The following is a 25,214-nucleotide window of genomic DNA, read 5'->3' on the forward strand; positions in this document are numbered from 1 at the left end:
GTCGAAAGATGATTTTGTATCTTTAGATATTGTGTTGTAGCTTCCAATGTCCGATTGGTTGTATTTGGGTCTCCCAGTACTTAAAACTTCCACCAAAATAAACACACACGCCTACTTAAAAGTTCCACCAAAATAAACACGCCTTGAAGGTTTCCTGTGAGGGGAAAAACCCAAGGACTTCTTCTGTACGGAGTGAGAGACACGATTAGGCAAAACTCTGAATGTATGGTTTTCCAAATTTACAGAGAGAGAGACTCGAAGAATAGGGGTGGCACTTGGGTCGGGTGGACCCATCAACAAGATAAGTAGGCTCGAAATGGGTCCAGGTTAAACTTGGCACGTTGGGTTGCTGGTTCAAATTACTTGGACCTGGCCCAAATTTGGGCAACTTCGGCCCTTATCAGATTGGGGTCTGGGTCACGGTCTGTACGGCCTAGTATAAAATATACAACAAGTGTATTTTCATTTTAATTTTTAAAATTTTAAATCGGGAACTGAATCCGAATAACTTACGCCCGACTTTCGTCCGGGTCTAAATGGAGACCCGGAGGATCTTTCTCCAAGTTAAGGAGACCTTGAATGACCAAATAGAGGGAGTGAGAGAGAGAGAGAGAGAGGGAGAGAGTATTTTCAAATCGAGAAGGCGCCCTTAAATCTCCATCTCCCTCGGAGCTTTTACAAAAAAATATATATTCCCCAAATCCCAGGAGAAATCGATCACCCATTTGAACTGTTCCAGCCCCCTCGTTGGTCTCCTCTCTCTCTAAGAAATTCCATCTACCCATTTCTCACTCTTATCTCTGGCTCTCTCCAATGCTGTTTCATCTCCCATTATTTCTTTCTGAGAAAAGTTATTTCATCGCCCATTATTTCTCCCCTTTTTCTTGCTTCTCGTTACAGTGATATTTGAAGCTCCAAGTTTTCGCATAAAAAAACCATGAGCGCGGTGTTACCACCTCCAGTCACTGGCAGAGAGCTCTCAAACCCCCCTTCTGATGGCATCACAAACCTCAGATTCTCAAATCACAGTGACCATCTCCTCGTCTCTGCTTGGGATAAGGTGTTTTTGCCTTTATAGTATATTTTTGCCTTTTTTTTTTTTTTAAAGTTATTAAATGCTACTAATTTATGATTTTCCAGTGATTTGGTCGGAGTGCCTGACTGTGGATGCCAGCGAATATTTATTTTTTCAAATATATTTTTATGATTAATTCGTCATTTTTCATGGATTTAATCAGACTGTTCGACTGTACGATGCAAGTGCAAATACATTGAGAGGGGAGTTTATGCATGGCGGTGCTGTCTTAGATTGCTGCTTTCACGATGATTCATCTGGGTTTAGTGCTAGCGCTGATCATACAGTAAGGAGGTCTGTTAGTTCTTCGCCATCACCATTGCCGTAATTATCATGGTCATTGTAAATGTATGGGCTTTTGGATAGTTCCTTGAAGGTTTTTGTGCTTTTTTTTTTTTTTGGGTGCTTGATTATCTGTAATGATTAGAGAGAGAAAGTAGTATCGCATATTTGTAGTTTGTTATGCTTCTGGCTGGATGAGGCTGCTTAGGTTTATATTTTCGTGCCAGTTATATTTTTTTCATGTACCATCCATTCCATTTTAAGCCCTAAGATTAACATAAAATACGCTTGGAATTTCTCTATTGTACACGGACCATAATAAACACTCATAGATCCATTTTCACAACTTAGTAATTGGAAACGTGCCCTTTACTTTGATGCCTTCAATTTCTTATGCATTTGGTTGGTGAATTTTTTTAAATGGCTGCATCGGAATCTGAAAATTTGGCTAAATTTGCATCTAATCTGCTTTTCTAACAATGCTCGTTTCAAATATCATCATCCATTAACCTGACATTCTCAATTCTGTAACTTGGCCATCTAATATGAGATCTAACTTCTGATGCTCTTGTTATTTGAAGTTTGTTGATTTGGTTTCTGGTTGAACTCCAATTAAAATATATAGGTATATCATGTTTATGCATGCATGATTGGTGATTACTGATTAGCAATGTGATCAGATGCTAAATTTTTAGCCTTAGTTGGTTCCCGTAATGCCTTCTGACTGGCTTGAGCTGGGTGATTTGATACATATTATTGCCTAATCTAGTTACAAGTTCCCAAAACAACGAAGTGTGGAACCTAGAGTACCCCATGTTTTAACTGGAATCTGCTGAACTTATCTTCATGGGGTATTTTAGTATCTTCATGGATAGAATGCATCATCTTCATGGCAGTGTTTTAGTATTTCATGAACAGATATATGGATATGCATTCATGCGCATTTATGCAAGTACATTTGTAGCAGTTAACAAAATGGTGTGTGGGGCTCACAACCTGCACTTGCCAATTGCACTCATACATAGCAGTGCTGTTCTACCCTATTATTTTAAATGGAATTCCTATTCTTCCAACCTATACATCCAGTGATATAGTTTTAACCAATAACTGCATTCATTTGTCAGGAAATAAATTTGTGTCCTCCAACAACGTGTCAGTGGTCCAAAGATTTGTCCTTTCAACAGTCTAATGATTATAATCAACATAATACATGAAGAGGCAAGGTTTCACCTTGTTCTAACATGCTAATGGATTTCCATGGTTTGTCTTGTGGAAATCTCTGATTGATGCTTCATCTTTACTTATATGGTGTATTGATGTCCTTCAAGTTGCTTGCCAATGATTTGCCATAATAAATGGTTTTCCAAATCCTAATAACTTTCTCATCTATAAAAATTTTTGGATCATTTTGTCAAGAGTTCTCTGTCTAACCTTTGCTAAATGCATTTTTGAAATGCTTGCGATTTTCATGCTGTCGCATTTTAGTAACATCAAGTTGTTTTTTTATTTTTATTTTTTATTTTTTAATTATTGGTTGTAGTTGTTGAGAATTATTTATCTCGAGCTGATGTTGTTGAATTTTCCTCTCCTATTCATGCATTGTAATTTCAGATTCGTGTTTGGTTCCGGTAAGGAGGACATTTTGGGCAGGCACGATGCTCCTGTTCGCTGCGTTGAATACTCCTATGGTGCAGGTATTTTGGTTGTTATAGTTGAAGGATATGCACATAATTGAAGAACATGCCCTACTTTCTCTTTCTCTCTTTTGACTTCTTTTTATTAATATGTAGTGGCTTTATGATTAATAACTATCCCTTTTTGGCAATACCCTTATTTCAGAGTGGCTAGGATGTCATTGTTCTTTAGACCTTTTCTTTTTCTTTTGCTTCTTATCTTTTAGATTCCTCTGTATCTGATTTTAGTCATGATTAAAATGGTGACGTTTAACATTCTGTTTTCTGATAATGAATGATAGTTAAAATTCTGCTTGTGGAAATAACTCCTAAAAGGTTTGGATATCTTTGAGTGTGAGGATGAATGCAAGATATCGTGCTAACTATTTTACAATAGATCTATAATTGATGCAGGTTATCTATCTCATTACACTTGCAAATAAAAGGATAGGAGGCTTTGCCTGGGGCTGGCAATGGGTCGGGCGGCCTGGTTGGCCTGCCCCTGTAGATTAGGCTTGGGCCACAAATGTGGCCTGAGGGCTGGGCCTTGTCTTGGTGGGGGCTATGAAAGGGCCAGCCCGGCATTGTCCGGCCCCTTGTTTCCTTTTTTTTTTTTTTTTCCCTTCTCTTTTTTCGCTTTGGGTGCATTAGGCCCTGTCCCTATAGGGCTGGCCTCGCCCCTTGCCAGCCTAGCTATGCCTGCACTTTTGCACATGGTATATGCTCGAGTTATTGTCTCAGTATATGTTGAGCTTATGTCTCAGTTTCTACATATACTGAAAAAATACATAAATGAGTGCATAGAATCTAAATCCAGAAGTGTATTGCTCATTTCAGATATAGAATGACATTTGGACATGCTGTATTTTGTGTGGGATTTGAAGTAGTTTCATTCCAATTACTTTCTATTAAGTAAATTTTGGAAAGCTAATGTTTTGCAAATGTATGTCTGGATATCACTTCCTGGAGGCACATGAATCTGCGGATCTTCTCACCCATGGGTTGGATTGAATCCAATAAAAGCAAATGATGCATTTGCAATTGCCATCCTAGGGAAATGGATGCGTTCAGTCAATACCATGCCTTCTATATGCTTTAAGGAGAGTTGAGAGCTTAGCACCTGGGCCACTGCCTAGCAATTTATCTTTATTTAAAACCTTCTTCTTTTAAATTTATCCATCTTATTTTTCAAAATAGTGAAAATAAAACTTAGGTACCTTATGTGAGGGAGTCTTGGGTATAATGGAGCAAGCCTTGAGGGTACCCTGAAGACTCTAAACATGTCAATGGGTTCATCAATCCCCTTTGTAAGCCTCCAAAGACACACCTCAAAGTCTTGTATATAGAAACAGGACTTGCATGTGCACTAGAAGTCTCCACTTCTGTGGTTCTAGGATAGAAGTTGTGTGGGCTAGGACATGAGAGACAAACAATGGTTGTTGGCTGAGAACTGGAGCTAGAAATAGTGGGTTTTAGGCTGAGAACTAGAGAGTGAGCATAGTGGGTTATAGGCTGAGAACTTGAGAGAGGCAATGTGTTATCAGCTGAAAACTATTGAGAGAAATCCTAGTTAAATAGTTGAGAACTAGAGCAGAGACAATGGGTTATGGGCTGAGAACTAGAGAGAAAACAATGGGTAAATGGCTGATTAAAGAGAAAGACAATGAGTAATGGGGAGAGCTCTAGAGACTAAAAACAATAGGTTATGGGCTGAGAATTAGAGAAAGAAATAATGTGCTATTGGATATGGGCGAGTGAAATGGTAGATTATGGGCTGAGAATTAGAGACAGAAAATAGGGGTTCAATGGTTGACGACCAGAGAATTAACGGGATGATATCTTGACACATGATCTATGGGTTTTAGGATGCTCTTACAGTGATAACAGACAGGGTTCGGATATTGAAAGTAGTGAGAGAAGATGGTTTTATGGAGTATAAGGCAGGGACTACAATTGCCTATTCAAAGAAAGAGGGATTGGACCTGCACCTCCACAAAAAGAGAACTCAAGGATTATATGATGAATAGAAAGAACATGGAAGATGCATCTTCGGGTCATCTTGCTAAAAGAGTCAGTCTTGGGGTTTTACTGGTTTGCTTAAGATATGTGTGTGTGTGTGTGTGTGAGAGAGAGAGAGAGAGAGAGAGAGAGAGAGAGAGAGAGCACCTAAATGTACTTTAGAGAGAGGCAATACAGCCAAAAGTTGCTACAATGTGATGTGTAGAGTTCCATTCTCACCGGAGAGAGCACCTAAATGTGCTTTAGAGAGAGACAATATAACCCAAAAGTTGCTACAATGTGATGTGTAGAGTTACATTCTCACCCGTAAATTAATGTTAAGAAGAAAAGAAAAAGAGAATACAACAAACATGTGGGAGAGAGAAATAGAGAAACAACACAGACATGAGCGAACAAGAAGAAAAGAAAAGAGAGAAGATGTGCAAGTTAAAGGGACATAAGAGGAAGAAAATAAGAAAAAGGTGGAAGAAGAAGAGCAAAGATGGAGAGGAAGACAGAAGAACAGGTTGTAAAGAAAAGTGGGCAAAAACTATGGAGAATAAGACAAAAGTAGAAGAGCAAATGGAAAATCAGTGAGAACAAGCCAAGAAGAGAGGAAGAAAACATAAAGAGAAGAGACCAAGATGAAGAAAAGCGATAGATGAAGACAAAAATGGAAGAAGTGATAGAGAATGGAAGTGGACCTCTTTGGGTATATTTCATAGTTAATCTCCTATGATAGGCCTACCTAAAGAAGGGGTTCTCTCTTTGGGCTTGTTGATCCTCCCCTACCCTCCCTTACTAAAATTACCGCTAATCCCTTTTGTAATGAGAAGGGAAGAATGATTATGATTAGAGATTTGGATTAGACTGGGATGGCATTTGTCATATGATTGAGTGGATTTTGATTTTGGGATGGTAGGAAGAAAGGCTTAGCTAGTGCCATGGCTAAGGGAGAAATTTGGGATGGTTAACTTTAGAGAATGAAAGTTTGTACGAAGAGAGAGGGTGAAAGGTGAAGAAGTGATAAAGATGAACAATAATAGTGTAGTCTTAATGAGATTGAAATTGGCTAGAGACACCCTTGAACCTTAGATGGGGATAAGCTTTCTTTGGAGGTTTTATGGGTTGGAAATAGAAAGAGGCTATGTCCAATTGGCATGTGGAAAAACTACGTAACCTAAGAAAATGGGGCCTGAAAAAAATTGTGGCGAGAGAGAAAATTAAAAATTTTTTAACAAAATGATGCATGCATCCTCCTAGGTCACTAGGACCAAAAACACAAGGTAGAGTATTAAAAGACAGTTTTAGCGTTGGTGTGGATCAAATAAACAAAACATTCATCAATGCCACAATTATTAGGAGAACCTTATAAAAGTCTTGTATCTACTTTGTGTGTTTGATTATGGCCTATTTTGTGCATTTGATTATGATTTTACTGTACACCTTGTATGTATATGTCAAAAGTTTTTCGTTTAGCCGTTTTTTTTTTTTTGGTTAGTTTAGTGGGGATGATGAGCCCCCTACCCATTTTTTGAAATCGTTAGTGGTTTTTAAATGCGTTAGGTGAGAATGAAAGCCTAGACAAAAGGGTTATATGGAGGGATTTGAACCCTCATCTTAATGAACAATAAGCATGCACACTGCCCAACACACTACTTGAGCATTCTTTTTCGTTTAGCTGTTGATTTTATCTATGTGCATATCTTGTTTGGATTGTTGAGTGAAAAGGGGGATCTCTAGTTCATATTGTCTTGCTGGTCAATCAAATTCATGAGAGAGTTGGGATTGCTAGAACATTATCTAGTTTTGGGTTATCATTGCCTTTGAGGTATGATATTTAAATACATATGAATAAACTGGCAAAGTTTGTATTGAAGGATTCTGGTATTTCAAAAGGAAGAACAAATGGGGTTAGCCTGTGAGAATCTTACTTTGTGACCACCCAAGTGAATTTTGGGTGAGCCTGTGAGAATCTTAGTTTGTGACCACCCAAGTGAGTTTCTAGGTGAGGATCTTCTCTATAGTTGCAAGACTGGGGAGCTCATGGGATAGTGACCCAGTCTGGAAGTTGATCAGATTGAAGTGGAGGGTGAAGAGAAGACGCCCATAATCATCTTTAGAGGTCGTCATGAAAATCTAGGAGGAGAAAACAACTTGAGGAGCCACTATTTCTATTTTTGTGGTTGGAATCCAGATAAGATCTTTGAAGTTTATATAGAGATAAAGGAATTCGAAAGGTTGGGTGCATCTGGATGTTAAGTTGGGATCGCAGTGGGAGGGAGAGAAAAGATGCATGTAGTGGTTAATAGAGGTAGTGTAACCTAGGGGAAATGAAACACCTAGAGAAGGTGGAAAGAGGTTGTAGTTGAAGTGAGGGATTAATGAATTAAATCCTCCAACCACAAGGAGGGAGGAGTCTTTGTATTTGAGTCAGCTTGGGATTCCCCCTTGAGGATCCTTCTCAAATGGAGATTTGATTTTCAAAATGTAGGTTTAGTTCTGTGTCGACCGACCTGAAGTTCAGAGGTGGACATGGTTGTTGAGGTTGGAATTCTGAGACACATTCAGAATGCAAAGTTAACAGAAAAATAATAGATATTATCGTATTAATGAAATTATGGAAAAATCATAGTATCATATTATTAAATAATTTATTTTCACTGCATCATGCAAATCATGGGTGCTTCTCCTTGCGCAATATATTACTATGCAGAATATGATAATTTCCAGATTGATATTCACACAGTTGAATAACCTTGCAAAATATTCCATGTGAAGGACAATGTTGTTTGTGAGAGATGCAGCCTATGAAATGCTTATTAGGCTTATTTTTTCACATTTTGGGGTTTTCATCACTAGCTTGCTCACTTCTTATTGTTCAAACATGTGAAAAATTCATTCCGTAGTTGTTGGGATCAACAACCGAATCATGAAAGGCAAGAAGATCCCTATGGTTAGGAGCTCCGTACAATGGATATTAGGGATTGAGATCCTCAAATGTTAAAGATCTTGATTTGAACCACTCCCAACCTTAACTTCATAAAAAAAAAACGATCTTGATTTGAACCTTTTCAGGATCTCAATCCCAACCTTAAAGGAGTGTATAGTTGATGTAGGAGAACTTGAGGGAATAATAAAATTAACAAGACACAGGCTAAACACAAGCAATTTTGGAGAAACCCTAAGGTTTTCTCCCACCTAAGACTCAAGCGTTAGGCTTCTTTTACAAGACAAAGTCTTTCTTTTCTTAAAGAGGAATACATGAATGACTCTCTAGCCCATCCTTGCCCTTATTTATATTAAAAAATTATTAGTTTGGTCAATATTTGTCTATACAATTAACTTTTGACCAAAAGGTCCTAACATAAGTATAACTTGAAACTAAACTCCCTAACTTTAATTAAAATATCTAAAAAGTCCTTAGAATTCTTAGAAACTAAAAAATCCTAAAACTAAAATGAAAATATACATCTTTTAAAATTGAATAAAAATTAAAAATAAGCATAATTTTTTCCTCCATCATTTTCCCTTTGATGGAGAAAAGTTTTGAAGTGTGCTAAGATGAAATTAGCGTCAAAACCACCTTCTTCAACTTTCTTATTCTTTGTTGGTTCAAAGATTTTTCTTGGTAAAAAAAATTCCTTAAGAAACGGATCCTGATATGTATATTGAAGTAGGGTCACAATTTGCAACTTCTGAATCGCCGTGCTTCCACTGCGCTACTGTGATTCCAATCCCCTGAATTTCTGGAATGCTCTATCTCATCAATATTAATGACATCTTCAAAGGTCATGATTTGGATCAGTCCTCCTGTTGTCTTCTCCCCATATTCTTCACCCTCTTCCAAAATATATTCGCTATCATCTTGGTCCTTATCATAGATTGGATCTCCTAAAAAATCTTGTTGTTCATCTGAGTATATATCGAAGATTGGTGGTGAATCCCAATTTACAATTTGACTTTCCATGCAATCTATGTCAAAATAAAAAATTCATCATTTAAATTGAAAACCCTAGAGTGATGTTCCTCACATCTAGGTCTTTTATCACTATCCTCATCACCCGACTCCACACGCGGAGCGCGAAAGTGAAAAGGCTTGCACTCGAGATCTTCTTGGGCTGAAAGATTACCGTCTTGCCCATTATTGAGGCTCGCGAACTACTGCGCCAGCTGCTGTACTTGCCTTTCAAGTTCCTCAATTATGTCATCTATAGGATCACGAAGTAGATTTATGAAAATCCCCCTTTTATGGTCCCTTCTCGCCGTCATGGGTTCGCCGAAATCATGAAACCTAGGCAAATAATCATTAAAAATTGTTGAAATTAGCAAGATCTAGATTGTTTTGACAAACTTTGGCCAACATCAACAAACCCTAGACCCCACTATAATTTTTTCTCTTTGTTGTTGACTTAGGGCACCAAAAAAAGTGGTGCTTCAGTAACTCCGTACATACTACAATAACTTCAGTACTTGCTACACTAACTTCCGTGTAAATCGCGGGCTCTGATACCACTTGGTGTAGGAGAATTTGAAGAAACCAATAAAAATTAGCAAGAAGCACACAATTTTGGAGAAACCCTAGGGTTTTCTCCCACCTAGGACTTAAGCTTTAGGCTTCTTTTACAAGGCAGAGTCTTTCTTTTCTTAAAGAGGAATACATGAAGGACTCTCCAGCCCATCCATGCCCTTATTTATATTGAAAAATTATTATTTTGGACAATATTTATCTATATAATTAACTTTTGACCCAAAGGTCCTAACTTAAGTATAACATGAAATTAAACTTTGCAACTTTAATTAAAATATCTAAAAAGTTCCTAGAATTCTTAGAAACTAAAAAACCCTAGAACTAAACCCTAAAACTAAAATGAAAATATACATCCTTTAAAATTGAATAAAAATTAAAAATAAGTATAATTTTTCCCTCCAATAGTTCAGGATAATATATACTTTTTAAAATGGGGATCTCTTCATTTATAGCCATCAAGCAATGCAATTATATTAAAAGTATAATTGCATTGCTAATTAACAAAATCCTCAGTTTGTTATCTTAGTTTTTAAGGTGGGTATTGAGGTTCCTAATCAAGATCCAAAAATTTAAAAATTGGGATTCCTTGAAGATCCCTTTCCTGGAGCTCGGATCGAGATCCCATAGTAAGATCCCCACCTAAGCTGGGAGATCCTTGTAACTATGATTTATCCTTGTATCGACATGGGAATTAAGTGATTTACACAGATACTGGCAATCTGATATACTTCAAGGTTGCATTTTTCTCCAAGAGGAAGGAAATCCTGCTTACACCAACGGGTGCCTAAATCTCTTTAACAATTTATTCTTCTTTTTATATGTAGGATATTTTGTTGCCATGCGTGCTGTTTACTGCACAGTATTTTGATGTTCTTCTCTTAATGTGCTCATGATTGAATTGGTGGTGCTAATATTGTTTGGTTGGTCTCATGTTTCATCTATTATTTGCAATTTCATGGTTGTGTGCTGCCAATCTGACACCTCATATTTCAGGACAAGTTATTACTGGTAGTTGGGACAAGACAATTAAGTGTTGGGATCCTAGAGGTGCTAGTGGGCAAGATCGCACTCTTGTTGGGACATATCCACAGCCAGAGCGTGTATATTCCATGTCTATAGTTGGCAACCGTTTGGTGGTTGCAACAGCAGGAAGGCATGTGAATGTTTATGATGTGCGCAACATGTCTCAACCAGAGCAACGAAGGGAATCTTCTTTGAAATATCAAACGAGATGCGTGCGCTGTTATCCAAATGGAACAGGTATGGATTCAAACTTGTTCTATGAACTATAATGATGAAGAATTTGTGTATTCGTTGGATTTGGGTACTTTAGGAAGTCGTTTTGTTTGGAGAAGATCTTTTCTTTTACAATCACTTATCCATCAAAAGAAAAGAGAGCAAATTACAATCACTTCTTCATAGAACTTCCAGGATTTCATGCTATAATTCAAAGTTAGAAACCGTCATTTACATTCAAAAGAGTTGCTGCTAAAGCCTTCCTGTTTAATCCTTTTCCTGGACACTTTGTAGGGATCTGTAGTTAGGCATGTTTTCTAAGAACAGCAGATTGTTTGTGTTGGTAAATTTTAATAATACCGCATTTGAATTGAGGGGAGGCTGAAAATTCCTTTTTGAGAGGCCGACCACAACATCACTGTTTGTTGATTTGATTTTATTTTTGTGCAAATATGTGTTTGTGTTGATGCTTCGTATGGTTAATATATCATTTGAATAAATCAGTGTTAAAAAAGTTGTTTTGAGTTTTGGTGACTCATTTGAGTCGACTAGAGTTTTGGTGACTCATTTGAGTCAACTCGACTCGTGGAGTCCACAAGTTTTATTTTTGGCTGTGATGTTTGAGTAGTGCTAATACATATTGGGCTTTTGTGGTAGTCTTTTTGTGGTTGGCAAGAAAAACAAACTTCCCCAAATGGAAAAAATTGGGCAAGTTGTCATGGTTTTGGCTACGAGCTTTGGCCTCCAAGTTCAAGGTAGTATCAATTGCATCATTTGTTTTTTGTCTTTTAATGATTTTACATGTTGCTTTAAAGCCCGAAACCGAGCAGGTTCTGCTCAGCTTTTTTGTGGACCCATGAAAAAATATTAAAAATGAAAGATAAAAAATTGCAGAAAATTTATGAAAAATTTTTCAAATTGAGGAAAACATGTACAAGCATTCTGTATTCAAATCAATTCATTTGTATGTTTTCTCAAAATTTGTGGTTATGTTCTAAATATTTTTGGTAAAAAAAATAGTTGGCAAAGCAAATGGTAGATTTGGTGACAAAAAAGTCTTAAATCTCTAATCTTATCTAAGTTAACATATTTTTTAAAAAATCTCTAATCTATAGATGTAAGATTAAGATTAGAGTTTTCTTTGGGAAAACAAATTGTAGTGGTTGATAAATTGAATAGAATGGACTTACTTAGCATTGGATGTGCCTGATGGTTGTTGCAACAAGTTGGTAAATGTTGTAATGCTTCCTTTTCAAACGCCTAGCTCCCTAAAAGGTGGCTATGATGTATTAAGTTGTTACCTAGCCAATATTCCAAAAACTAGATTGGACCATCTAGTTCGACTGGATGAACCAATTCTTCTAATGGATAAATTACCTAGCCAATGATGCTTGGGGTTCTTTTTCTGGGGTTTCTAGTGATGGAGATAGTTTTAGAGATTGTGAGTTGACTTTGGTTCTATGATTTTTAGCAGTGGGAACGGTGAATTGGATTTTGGTTCTGGGGTTTTTAGCAAAGTAGATGGTGAATTGATATCTAGAAATTGGTGTTTTAGCAGTTAGTACGGAGAATTGGATGCCTGTTCCAGGACCTGACTAAAAATCTCAAGCTGAGTTTGTTCTTTATGGAATCAATTCGGGTTGGGCTTTAAGCATGACTTATCGAACTTGAGGCACTACTTAATGAATCTTTTCTGGCCCCGCCAGGCCAAGCCTTGGACTGGCCCTTGGAAGCCTAGAGTTTGTGGATAAAAAAACTCAGAGACTTTATGGTTATCAATAGGCACAAGAACCATAAAATTGAAGTGGGTTGTGGTATCTGTGGACAATATAATGTACTTGAGCTCCTCGACAATGGTTTGTAGGAGCTAGGATCCACAGGGGTAACTGTTACCTTTTGAAATGCTTAACGCCTTAAAAGGTGGGTATGGTGTATTAACAAGCCGACATCCTGTCCTTAAACTTCTATTAAGAGCTGATTATTGTTAGGCCTCTAATAAGATTATAATAACCCAAATAACATTATAATAAGATCTCATCATCTTATGATCCTGCTTTTGCTCAGACTCAGTCCTAAGCGGATTCCTACCCTAATCCTTCTAAACAACACTATTAAGACAATAATTGATGTACCTCATAGATGGCTAGCAGTAGCGTCTCTCCTCCCCTCATATCCCTCCCCGCCTCATCTGGTTCTAACCTCACTAACCTATACAAATCCTCCCTTGGTGTCTTCCACCCCCATCGTAATGACCACAAAGGCGTAGAAAGATGGCCCAAGGATAGCTGGAAGGAACCACAACTCAAGTGTAGGCCTCTTTCCGATGGGTCTTACCTGTTTTGATTTCTCTCCGTCGCAGCATCTGTGTCCATCCTTCAACGTCCATCCCTGGGCTCCTTCAAGGGAGCTTCCCTCCACCTCTCCAAATGGACTGAAGATTTGAGAGCCTTCCGCAGGCAAAAAACTTGGATTACAACTTCTGGTATTCCCCTACATTCCTGGTGCCAGGATACCTTCAAAGCCATTGGCAATGACTGCGGTTCCTTCGTAGCTGTTCATTGGAAGTCGATGAAGAACCTTCCGCTTGGGCCCCTTCTACTCATTGTTGACGTTCTCGATCCCCAGTACATCCCACCTTTCCTTTTGCTAGAAGTGGTTAGAAACTTCTTCCGGATTTTCATTTCCTGGTCAACGGCATCTCCAGCCTCGTCTCGCGTCATCTCTCCGATGGGGCTCTCACAAAGTGCCTTTTCTCACGGAGAGTCTTTCGTGCATCCACTCGAGACTTCGGACCATTGGACCCTCGTCTTCAGAAGACATAAAACTAGCAGCAACCACAAACCTCATCCCTTCAGCTTTGTGGAGCTCAATGGGTAATGCCAGCGACAGTCAAGGAACTCCTATCCTTTTACCCTGCACACACTGGCTTAAGGCAGGACGAACACTTTGGAAGGCCGTGGTGGCAGCTACAATTTGAAACATCTGGAAAGAGAGAAACTCCAGGATATTCCAAGGAAACGTTATCAAAGGCCCAACCTTACTCCACAAAATTACTTCCTCAATAATTTTTTGGGCAACCAACCGTCGAATTTTCTCAAGGATCACCGCTAACACTTTTTTAAGTCATTGGAGAAACACCATGCACCATAGTCCTCACAACAGGAACAGATCCCACAACTGGCAACCTCCCCCACAAGGAGCCGTCAAACTTAATTTTGATGGCTGTTCCATGAGAAACCCCAGTCATTCCGTAGCAGGAGGAGTTTCAGAGATCAAAACCGCACAATTTTGTTCTCCTACTCTAAATACCTTGGCGTTCAAGATTCTCAGCACGGCGAAGCTATGGCCGTTCTATTGGACATCAAGAGCTTCAACCGATCTTGGGGGCAAAACCTAATAGTGGAGGGAGACACTAGAAATATAATATCATGGGCTAGAGGAACTTCCTCTCCTCCATGGTATCTTGCTTTCATCTTTGACGAGATCGTTGATATTTGCAGGGATATAAATGTCTCATGGACGCATACTTTGAGGACGTCAAACAAGCTAGCCGATCTCCTGGCAAAGGACGGGGCCAAGGCTTCGGTTGAAGACTCTACCTTCGATCTGGACCACAGAGGGACCATTGTGTAACTGCGTGGCTAGTTTTTTTGCTTGCTTAAGATCATAGACCATCGATGTAAAGGGGCATACTATAAGCCCAGTTTTTGTAATCTCATTTTATATTTTGTATAACTTTGGATAGATTGATATGATCATTTTGTACCGACCCCATTTTTTACGGAGAGTCCTTCCATGGAAGGACTCTCGGTTCAAACACTCCATGTAAAATATTTATAGCAATACAGTTAACTTTATCAAAAAAAAAGAAAAAAACTACAGACCTCAGCCCTTTAGATGCTCATGGAAAGCTCACCTCTCAACACTATCTCAACCTATCTTACCTCCATAGGCTCCTCAGCGACCCTCCCTACCCCCGCCTACGCCTCCTCCCCCACCTTTAAGCCCACCTCTGTCACTACCACCACCTCCTCCACTTCCACCCCAACTGTTGAGGATTGATGTCTTGTATTATGAGGATATATATCTGCCAAAGGTGGAGTCAAAGAGATGATTCCGGAGGGCCGTTAAAAGCCTGAAGGGCTTCGATAATTTGTACCATCTACTTGGGACTCTATATTTTATAGCGATGGGGATTTTTTTTAGGGTTAAGGAAAAAACACAGATTTCTTTGTAATCAGAGAGAACAGAGAGGCGTGAGGGAGAGAGCTATTGGAACCCTATTCTCCATTACTAGTAAAGAAGCTCTCATCTCCCGTGGATGTAGGCATGTTGCTGAACCACGTATATCTTTGTGTTGTGGTTGGTTCTCTTTCTTTTGTGTTTGTTTCTTCTTTCTTGTTTTCGTGGATTACTTTAGGGTTTTCTACAAATTGGTGTCAGAGCCTAACAGGTTATTCCGCTTTCTGGGGTTTGCTACCACGATGATAGGAAAGGGCTCAAGCGTCAAGTATGACACAGAGAAGTTCAATGGAAAGAGTAACTTCACCCTTTGGCGACGAAGATTGAAGGATCTTCTGATACAACAAGGTCTGGCTAAGGCTTTGCTAGGGAAATTGAAGAAACGAGCAAAGATAGACGATGAAGAGTGGCAAGAGATCGAGGAAAAAGCGGTAAGTGCGAGTTGTCTGAATTCTCAGATGGCGCCTTGCGTTATTTGGTGGATCTCAAAACTGTTGTGGAGGTTTGGATAAAACTCGAGAGTATTTACATGATGAAATCTCTGACGAACAAGTTCTTGAAGAAGTAGTTGTATTCTCTTCAGATAGAAGAAGGTACGGATCTCCTTGAACATCTCAGCGAGTTCAGCTAGATCATAAGCCAGTTAGCAAGCCTTGAGGTCGAAATCGAGGATGAAGACAAGGCCCTACTTCTGTTGGCTTCGCTTCCAAGATCATACGATCACTTGGTTACGACTTTACTGTATGGGAAGGAGACTCTTGAGACGGACGAAGTCACTGCTACTCTTTTGTCAAACGAGACAAGGAAGAAGACTAACAGTATTAAATCTCAAGGAGAAGGTTTTTTTGGAAAACACAAAGAGAGTCATGAAAGGGGGCTGATCAAATCAAAAGAGATCTGGAAGCAGAAGTCGGTCAAAATCGAAGGGGAAGGGCAAGTTTATTTGCTATTACTGCAAAAAGGAAGGTCATATGAAGAGAGACTGCACGAAAAGGAAGGAGGATATAAATAGGATAAAAACAAGAAAAACATTTGATGAAGCTAGTGTGGCTGATAGCTCTGACAGAGATGATGGGGATCTTCTCTCTATATCTTCAGGTAAGAATCAATTTATTGATTCTTGGATTTTAGATTCTGGATGTTAGTCCAAATAGAAACTGATTCGAAACCTACAAATCATATACTGGTGACTTTGTTCTAATGGGGAATGATGCGGTATGCAAGACCATTGGAATAAAAACTATCAAAATCAAGATATTTGATGGGATAGTATGAATCTTATTAGATTTGAGCCATGTCCCACAATTAAAGAAAAAATTAATATCCTTGCGGGCCCTTGATTCGAATGGTTGCAAGTATACAGCAACAGGTGGAGTCCTCAAAGTTAGTAAGGGATCTATGGTTGTCATAAAAGGTCAGATAACTGGGAACCTATACAGGTTGATAGGGAATACAGTTACAGGTGGAGCTTTTGTAACCATAGATGTAGAGTCCAGTACAGATGACACAAAATTGTGGCATATGTGTTTAGGGCATATGAGTGAATGAGGTATGATGGAACTTCATAAGAAGAAATTGCTGAAGGGTGTCAGAGCTTGTAAACTGGATTTCTGTAAGTACTTTGTTTTTAGTAACAGTGCAAGATTAGATTCAGAACTGCAAATCATACGAGCAAGGATATTTTGGACTCTGTACACACTGATGTATGGGGGCCTTCATCAATCAAATCCAAGGGTGGGGCAGAATACTTCATTACCTTCATTGACGATTACTCAAGAAAGGTCTGGGTCTACTTCATGAAACACAAAAGTGAAGCATTCACGAAGTTTAAACAATGGAAAGTAAAGGTAGAAAGGAAGACAAGAAAAAAGCTGAAATGCTTGAGATCAGATAATGGAGGGGAGTACAAGTCTAGAGCATTTCAAGAATTTTGTAAAGAAGAGGGGATTGTACGTCACTTGACCATACCAGAAACTCCTCAACAAAATGGTATAGTTGAGAGGATGAACATGACTCTTCTGGAAAGAGCTCGCAGTATGAGATTGAATGCAGATTTGAAGAAAAGTTTCTGAGCAGAAGCAGTTAACATGGCCTGTTTCATCGTTAACATGTCACCATCTACAATGATTGATTGAAATATTCCAGAGGAGGTGTGGACAGGAAAGCTGGTAGATTATTCTATGCTGAGGATTTTCGGATGTCCAGCCTATGTCCATGTGCAGAGTGGGCAACGTTCCAAATTAAAGTCTAAGTCTTAGCAGTGCATTTTTCTCGGTTATGAGAAGGGAGTGAAGAGATTCAAGCTTTGAGATCCTACTTCACATAAGGTTGTGCTTAACAAGGATGTTGTGTTTGATGAATCTCACATGGTGAAGTCAATCAACTTGCAAGATGACATAGTGCAAGTAAATGAAAGTGATGGAGAAAGATCGATAGTCCAGGTGGAGCTAGAAGAGTCTGAAATACCAGAAAAGTAAGAATCATCTAGCAGCATACCAGAACAATAACAACCACATGGTAAGCCTACAATTTGGCAAAGGACAGAAAAAAGCGTGTTTACAAAAATCCCCTGTGAGATATGGCTTTGAGGACATGGTAGCTTTGGTCTAACAGTTGGTACTGACGGAAATCGACTCTTTTGAAGATGCTCTGAGTGATGCATAGAATGGTAAATGGATGACAGCCATGATGGAGGAGATGAAGTCTCTGAAAAAGAACAAGACTTGGGAGCTTGTCAAGAGGCCCAAGGGAAGGAAAGTAATTGGGTGCAAGTGGATCTTTCAGAAGAAAGAGGTAGCAACAGAAAAGGAATGTGAGAGATTCAAGGCTAGGCTCGTAGCTAAGGGCTACGCTCAAAATGAGGGAGTGGACTACAATGAAATATTCTCTCCCGTTGTCAAGCACACTTTAATAAAGCTATTACTTGCTTTAGTAGCCATGTTTGATTTGGAGCTAAAACAGCTTGATGTGAGGACGACGTTTCTTCATGGTGATCTGGAGGAACAAATCTTTATGGAGCAATCTGAAGGCTTCAAGGTGCATGGAAAGGAAGATCAAGTTTGCTTGCTCAAGAGATCGTTTTATGGTTTTAAGCAATCTCCCAGGCAGTGGTACAAGCGCTTCGACTTTCTCATGGTATGGATTGGCTATTCAAGAAGTGAATATGATTGTTGTGTTTATTTTAAAGTTCTTGATGATAATTCCCTCATTCTCTTGATGCTTTATGTTGATGACATGCTCATCGCTGTCAAGAATGCATATGACATAACCTCTCTTAAGTCTATGTTAAGTTCTGAGTTTGATATGAAAGATCTAGGGGCTGCTAATAGGATCCTTGGTAGGGAGATTCATAGAGATAGAAGTGCAGGTAAACTCTGGGTAACTCAAAAAAGGTATGTTGAAAAGGTGCTGGAGCGTTTCAACATAGAAAATGTCAAGTCAGTTAACACTCCATTGGCGAGTCATTTCATGTTATCTGAACGACAGTGTCCCACTACAGATGAGGAGATAGAGCAGATGTCTATGGTGCCTTATGTTAGCGCAGTCGGAAGCCTCATGTATGCTATGGTTTGTAGCAGGCCGGATTTATCTCATGTTGTCAGTGTTGTTAGTCGATACATGAGTAATCCTGGAATGCTATTAAGTAGATTTTAAGATATCTGAGCGGGACGTCAGATCTCGAAATTATGTTCAGCAAGAAGAGAAGCTCTACAGAACTGGTGGAATATATCAATTCCGACTATGCTGGTGATTTAGACAACCGAAAGTCTACTACAGGGTATGTTTTTACACTAGCAGGTGAACCTATTTCATGGAAGGTAATGCTTCAACCCACGATTGCCTTGTCTACGACAAAGGTAGAGTACATGGCAGCAGTTGAGGCAGCAAAGGAGGCGATCTGGTTGACTGGTTTGGCTCGTGAGTTGGGGGTGGAGCAAGAAGGTACTGTGTTGCATTGTGATAGTCAGAGTGCCATAAATCTTGCAAAGAATCAAGTGTTTCATGCAAGGACTAAACACATGATATGAGATATCAGAAGATCAGGGAGCTTGTGTCAGAAGGAATCATTCACTTGAAGAAAATTCATACGAATGACAACCCTACAGATATACTTACAAAGTCGGTCACTATGGAGAAGTTCAAGCTTTGCTTGGACTTGCTTAATATCACTCATTATTGAGAGTGTGGGAAGCACCCCATGGTAGGTGGGGGTGCAGTCATGTACCTTTATGGAGGTACGGAGATGAAGACATCTTCAGGGTGGCTTGATAGAATTCAAGCCAAGGTGGAGATTATTGAGGATTGATGTCTTGTATTCTGAAGAAATATATCTACCAAAGGTGGAGTCAAAGAGGCGACTCTGGAGGGTATTTCAGTAATTTGTACCATCTACCTGGGACTCTATATATTGTAGCGATGGGGGTTCTTTTTAAGGTTAAGGAAAAAACGCAGATTTCTTTGTAATTAGAAAGAATTGAGAGGAGTGAGGGAGAGAGCTATTAGAATCTTATTCTCCATTGCCAGTAAAGAAGCTCTCATCTCCTTTGGACGTAGGCACGTTGCCGAACCACGTATCTCTTTACGTTGTGGTTGGTTGTCTTTTTCTTTTGTGTTTGTTTCTTCTTTCTTGTTTTCGTGGATTGCTTTTAGGGTTTTCTACACCAAACAGCACCTCCACCCCCTTCGCCCCTGGCCCTCTCCCCTCCAACCGCCTCTCGCAATCTCAGTGTTGACCATGACTGTTGCCACACCACTCGGCAGTCCCCAGAGATTTTGGGTCGGGCCGTAGCCAACCCAGCTCGCTCATGCCATCCACTTCGTGCCAACAGTGCCCTGACGACGCCCCCCACCATTGATGACACATTGGCACGAATGACTTTTCAGGTAGCTTCGGATGTACGTTCGCATGCTCCCTCGTTTCCCCCCTTGTTGATGTCCTCACATGACAACTGTAAGTCGCTGCTCCCCTTTCCTAGCTCCTTCAACCTTCTTGCCCCTCATCCTGTGGCCACCCTCACCCAAACCTCCCACCACCTTCCCATCGGTCCATCGGAAGCAGATCCTCTTCGGCTCCCTGCCAGAGCCGCTCCACCTACCCTTTCCCTACCGGCCCTCACCATCTCTTAAGCCTCCCATCTCGACGTCACCTCATGTACACCACCACCCCACAGTGGCTCCGCCATCATTGCCATTGCAATATCCCGAGGCCGCTACGAGGGACCGCTCCCTGCCCTATCTGGCCAAACCAGTGGCCCCCTTTCTATCACCCATTCACCTCCTCTTTCTCCCCTTCTAATTGATTTAGATTCAGATAGGGAAGACGAACCACAACAAAACGACCACTTTCCCTTGGCAGTTCTGGACTTGTTCGAGCAGTCGAATCGCAGCAGCACGACCTCACTCTCTCGGTTGTTCAGGACTCTGTTTGAGCGGAGATAACTACAGAACCTATGGATCCCAACCTCTTGCCTTGCACTTTGCTCCCACCTGTCCTAGTGGGTCTCCCTACTAACCCTCTAAGTGGAGACCCCATCATCATATTTGTCCTGATTGTTCATCCTTCTCCCATCCCCGTGCTTATCTCAAACTTCAATCCTCCATCCCCACTACCTGTTCCCCCAACCTTCATAGACCCTTTTGCTGCCCTACTTCCACCCAATTTCTCAACCCCTTTTTTCTCTTACCAACCTAGGCCTCCCCCTGACCCACCCACGCACTTCCTCCACCCTCCTCAACACGCCATTTCTTCTACCCATGTTTCTTACGACCTTCAAATCGCCTCTCAACCCACCACTCACTCCCCCATTACCAACCTTGGGCTTGACCCATCTTCGGTGTCTTCGCCCTCACACTCATCTCGTTTCACCCCCAATTCTAGAAGACTCCCCGCCTCCTCTATTGCATCACCCCCCTCAATTATGGCCACTTGTTCATCCCCACCCCTTTCTCTGGTTGAATTTGTTTCTACCTCAATAGGGGACATTTTTGGTCTCTCGACAGGCATTTTTAGACCCACCGAAGTAGACGGACTCCAGTTTCTAGTGTTACCAGCCTTACCTTCCCTTGTTCCATCCACCTTGGACTCAATAGGATTGTCCCTATCAGTGGACACCATGGGGGATGCTCTCTCCCCCCCTCGGTGGACTTGAACTAGAGGCCCCTTAGGAACTCTCCTCTTACCTTCTCACCGCAATGCTGATACTCTCATGGAATATCAGAGGGCTTGGAGTGCCACAGAAAAAGCAGGCAGTCAGGGACCATTGCTTTAGGTTAAAACCCACCATTTTGGCTCTTACAGGGACGAAACTCCCTGAACCTACTTTGATCTAGGTGCGACAAGTTTGGGGGCGTAGACCTTGTCAATGCGTTGCATTCCGAGTTGAAGGGGCATCGGGAGGAATATGGTTCATTTGGGACCCCACTGCACACTCCCTATTGTCCCACCTAGCTTCCAAATTCTCTGTTACCATCCTTCTCTCTAGGATCCGTGATGGCCTGTCCTGGAAATTTTCTGCTGCCTACGGACCCAATTCGGACATCAACCAACTACTCCTGAGGGAAGAACTCAACCAGGTTGCCACTCTGCCCAATCCCATCTGGTGTATAGGTGGGGATTTAAACATTACGAGATGGTCGCATGCGAGGAACACCTCAACTAGAATCACCCCGACAATGTCAGCCTTCTTCGATTTCATCGCCTTTAACAACCTACTTGACCTTCCATGTCAAGGAGCCACTTTACCTGGTCCAGTCATTCATCCAATCCCACCCTCTCAAAGCTTGACCGATTCCTAATTTCTATAGATTGGGATTCTACTTTTCCTGAGACCCACTCTTTGGCTCTCCCTAAAGCCACCTCCGACCACTGTCCCTTACTTTTGGACTCCAAACCGGCAGAGTCTTGACCTAAACCCTTCAAGTTCGAATTGGCTTGGTTAGAAGAACTGTCACTCCTTAACCTATTTCCAGAATGGTGGACCTCTCTCTCGAAAATGGTTGATGGCGGGGCTGGCTTCAAACTTGAATGCAAGTTGCAATTATTGAAGCCTCACCATAAATCCTGGACTAGGGGTCTATCAGGGTTTTTAGGACCACAGAAATCAGCTTCTCTAAAAGCCATACAAACTCTAGACTCGCTAGAAGAATCCAGACTCCTCTCGGTCCCGGAATCATACTTAGAGATGAACTGAAGCTTCAATGCCAAGCCATCTTAAAGAAAGAGGAAATCTTCTCGTATCAGAGATCCGGGATTAAGTGGCGTAAGGCCGGGGGCCTCAACACTGAATTCTTCCATAAGACTGCCAAATGCAGGTGCAGAGACAATACAATCACATACCTTCCGGTAGCTAAAAACCTTCTAGACCAACCTCCCGATATTGAGCAAGCCATCCTTGGGCCATTTCCAAAATCTCTTCTCTGCCCCCCTGTCTCTCGCCCTTCCATGGCGGACGTCGACTTCCTTGTTCTACCTCCAGATAAAGCAATCTGGTTAGAGAGACCTTTCTCATAACCTGAAATCTTAGCTGCCATTTCTGACTTAGGCTCTGACAGGGCCCCTGGACCTGATGGCTACCCTCTTGCACCGTTCAAACTCTTTTGGGTATCTTTTAGAGAGGACTTCCTCAAACTGTTTGAGGAGTTCTACTCAAGGGGTATCATCAATAGGGCCTTGCATGCCACTTTCATCACACTCATTCCCAAAGTTGAAGGGCCAACCCAACTGAAAGATTTCCGTCTCATAAGCTTGGTGAACTCCACCTACAAAATCCTAGCCAAAGTTCTCACCTCTCGCCTTAAAGATTCTGCCTTTAGTCATTTCGACTTCCCAAAGTGCTTTCATCAAGGATCAACAAATCCTAGATGGGGCCCTAGTGGCTCGTGAATGTATTCATTCAAAACATCTGGCCAAAGCCCCTGGAATTGTAGTTAAGTTGGATTGGGAGAAGGCTTAGGACCATGTAGACTGGGATGTCCTTGAAGAATCTCAGTCCAGGATGGGATTCGGTTCCAAATGGAGGGGATGGATGAGAGTGTGTTACTCACATCCTTATTTATCCATCCTCATTAATGGTACTCCCAAAGGATACTTCTCTTCTACTAGAGGCCTCAGACAGAGGGATCGCCTTTCCCCCTTTCTATTTGCCATTGCAGCTGAGGTCTTCAGCAAGTCAATATCCAGAATGTTTGTGGTCGGATGCTTGCATGGCTTCTTGGTGGGAAATTGGGCCCCCACCGTATCTCGCCTTAAGTATGCAGATGATACATTGGTGGTATTTTGCAATGCTACAACATAAGAGATACACCATCTTTTCCTGTTTCTCCGGTGCTTTGAATATGCAACCGGCTTTAAAGTCAACTTCGACAAAACCAAGATGATGGGGGTAAATGTTGACCCAACAACCCTATCCACCTTTTCCGAAAGATGGGGTTGCAAGGCCAAAGCTTTGCCATCCAAATACCTAGGACTGCCACTCTGCTTAGGCAAACCAAAATTGAGATTGTGGTCTCATATCATAGACAAAGTGGACCGTAGACTTGTAGGATGGAAGGGTCGCTTCCTTTCTTTGAGAGGAAGGTTAACTCTGATCAAAGCCACTCTAGCTGACATCCCGGTTACCATATGTCCTTATTCCGGATGCCTGTGGCAGTAAGCTCCATGATTGAACAATTAATGAGAAGGTTTTTCTGGTATGGTGACAGAGCCAACAACAAATTTCACTTACTTGCTTGGGACAAGCTTTGCCAATCTAGGCAAAGGGGAGGACTAGGGATCAAAAACCTTAGAACTCAGAATTTGGTCCTCCTTGGTAAGTGGTGTTGGCTCATGACGAACATGAGGAATCAACTGTGGATAGATATAGTCAAGCACAAATACCTTCCCAATACACCGTGGCTACCAAACTGTAGGACCAACCAAAGATCTTCAGGCATTTGGAGCTACCATAGCGGATGAAATGCTATCGGCAGGGTCCTCTCGCTCGTGGAACCCAGTATTCAGGAGAGCACTTAACGACCCAGAGATTGTGAGCTTCACAAACTTAGCGGTAGAACTACATGCCTGCTTCCTTTTACCCGCATGTCCTGATTGTATGATTTGGGCACCTGCACCCTCTGGCCTCTTCACTGTCTCCTCTTTCTATCGAAGCCTTTCTCTACCCCCCACTTTTCCTTTGGCACCTGTGGCCATTGCTGCTCAAGCCTGGGACACCTTCGCCTGGCCCCCCCCCCCCCCCCCAGCCACCAACCAAAATCCAGATATTCATGTGGCTAGCTCTCTCTCAGAGAGTCCTCACAGTAGATCAACTGCAAAGAAGCGATATTCCGATACCCAATCGATGCGTTATGTGCCAAGCAGTTGAGGAAACAAACAATCATCTACTGTTGCACTGTCCCTTTGCCTTCAATCTTTGGGGGGCAATCCTCAAGCTATTCAATGTTCAGTGGGTGCTACCGGCAGAGGTAACATCCATTCGTTCGCCCATCAAGCCCTATCCTTGGCCTAAGGCAGGGATACTGCTTTGGAACTCCTTGGTGGCAGCTACTCTATAGGCCCTATGGATCGAGCGCAACAACAAAACGTTCTTGGAACAAAGTTTTTGACAAGCTCAAGTCCACAATTACCTTCTGAGCAACCAACCATCGTTATTTCAAAGGAATTCCAGCATCGGCTTTCAGCCATGATTGGAGCGATGTCCTCCAAGTCCATAGAGTGCGTCTGACCAGGACCACTAGGTGGAAGCCCCCTATTATAGGAGAGCTCAAACTGAATTTCGATAGTTGCTCTATCGGGAACCTGGGTCCATCAGGTGTGGGAGCCATGCTTAGAGACCACCTCGGCTCTACAATGGCTACAGTTTCCAAACATATTGGCCATACCAACTCTATGGAAGCCGAAGCCCTTGCAGTTTTGGAAGGCTTAAAACTCATACAACCTTTCCACCTACACTCTTTAGTGGTGGAAGTTGACTCCAAGAATACCATTTCTTGGGCTCAGAGACTTTCTTGCTCACCCCCTCTTGGTTCCTAGCGCAAGTGTTTGACGAGATTCATCACCTTTGCAGGAATATGTTTGTTGTGTAGATGCATACATGGAGAGAAGGAAACTAGGAAGTTGATGCGCATGCCAAAGAAACAGCAACAATGGCGGACAACTGACATTTTTTGGGTTTGCAACTTT

General features: G+C 41.3%; 1 protein-coding gene across 1 annotated transcript in view; it reads left to right on the forward strand.

Annotated features, from left to right (window-relative positions):
• The first annotated feature begins 668 nt into the window (after window positions 1-668).
• The window catches only part of LOC18439107 (mitotic checkpoint protein BUB3.1), a 36,169-nt gene continuing 11,623 nt past the window's right edge, over window positions 669-25,214 (forward strand). Inside the window, exons 1-4 of the mRNA XM_006849282.4 lie at window positions 669-1,060; window positions 1,239-1,369; window positions 2,969-3,051; window positions 10,553-10,819. Of these exons, the coding sequence (XP_006849345.1) occupies window positions 938-1,060; window positions 1,239-1,369; window positions 2,969-3,051; window positions 10,553-10,819 (604 nt within the window). The 5' untranslated portion in view covers window positions 669-937. The remainder of the gene's footprint in view (window positions 1,061-1,238; window positions 1,370-2,968; window positions 3,052-10,552; window positions 10,820-25,214) is intronic.

Source organism: Amborella trichopoda, chromosome 12 (assembly GCF_054954075.1).
Source record: "Amborella trichopoda isolate Santa Cruz 75 chromosome 12, AtrichopodaSantaCruz75HAP2 v2.0, whole genome shotgun sequence".
NCBI classification, from domain to species: Eukaryota; Viridiplantae; Streptophyta; class Magnoliopsida; order Amborellales; family Amborellaceae; genus Amborella; species Amborella trichopoda.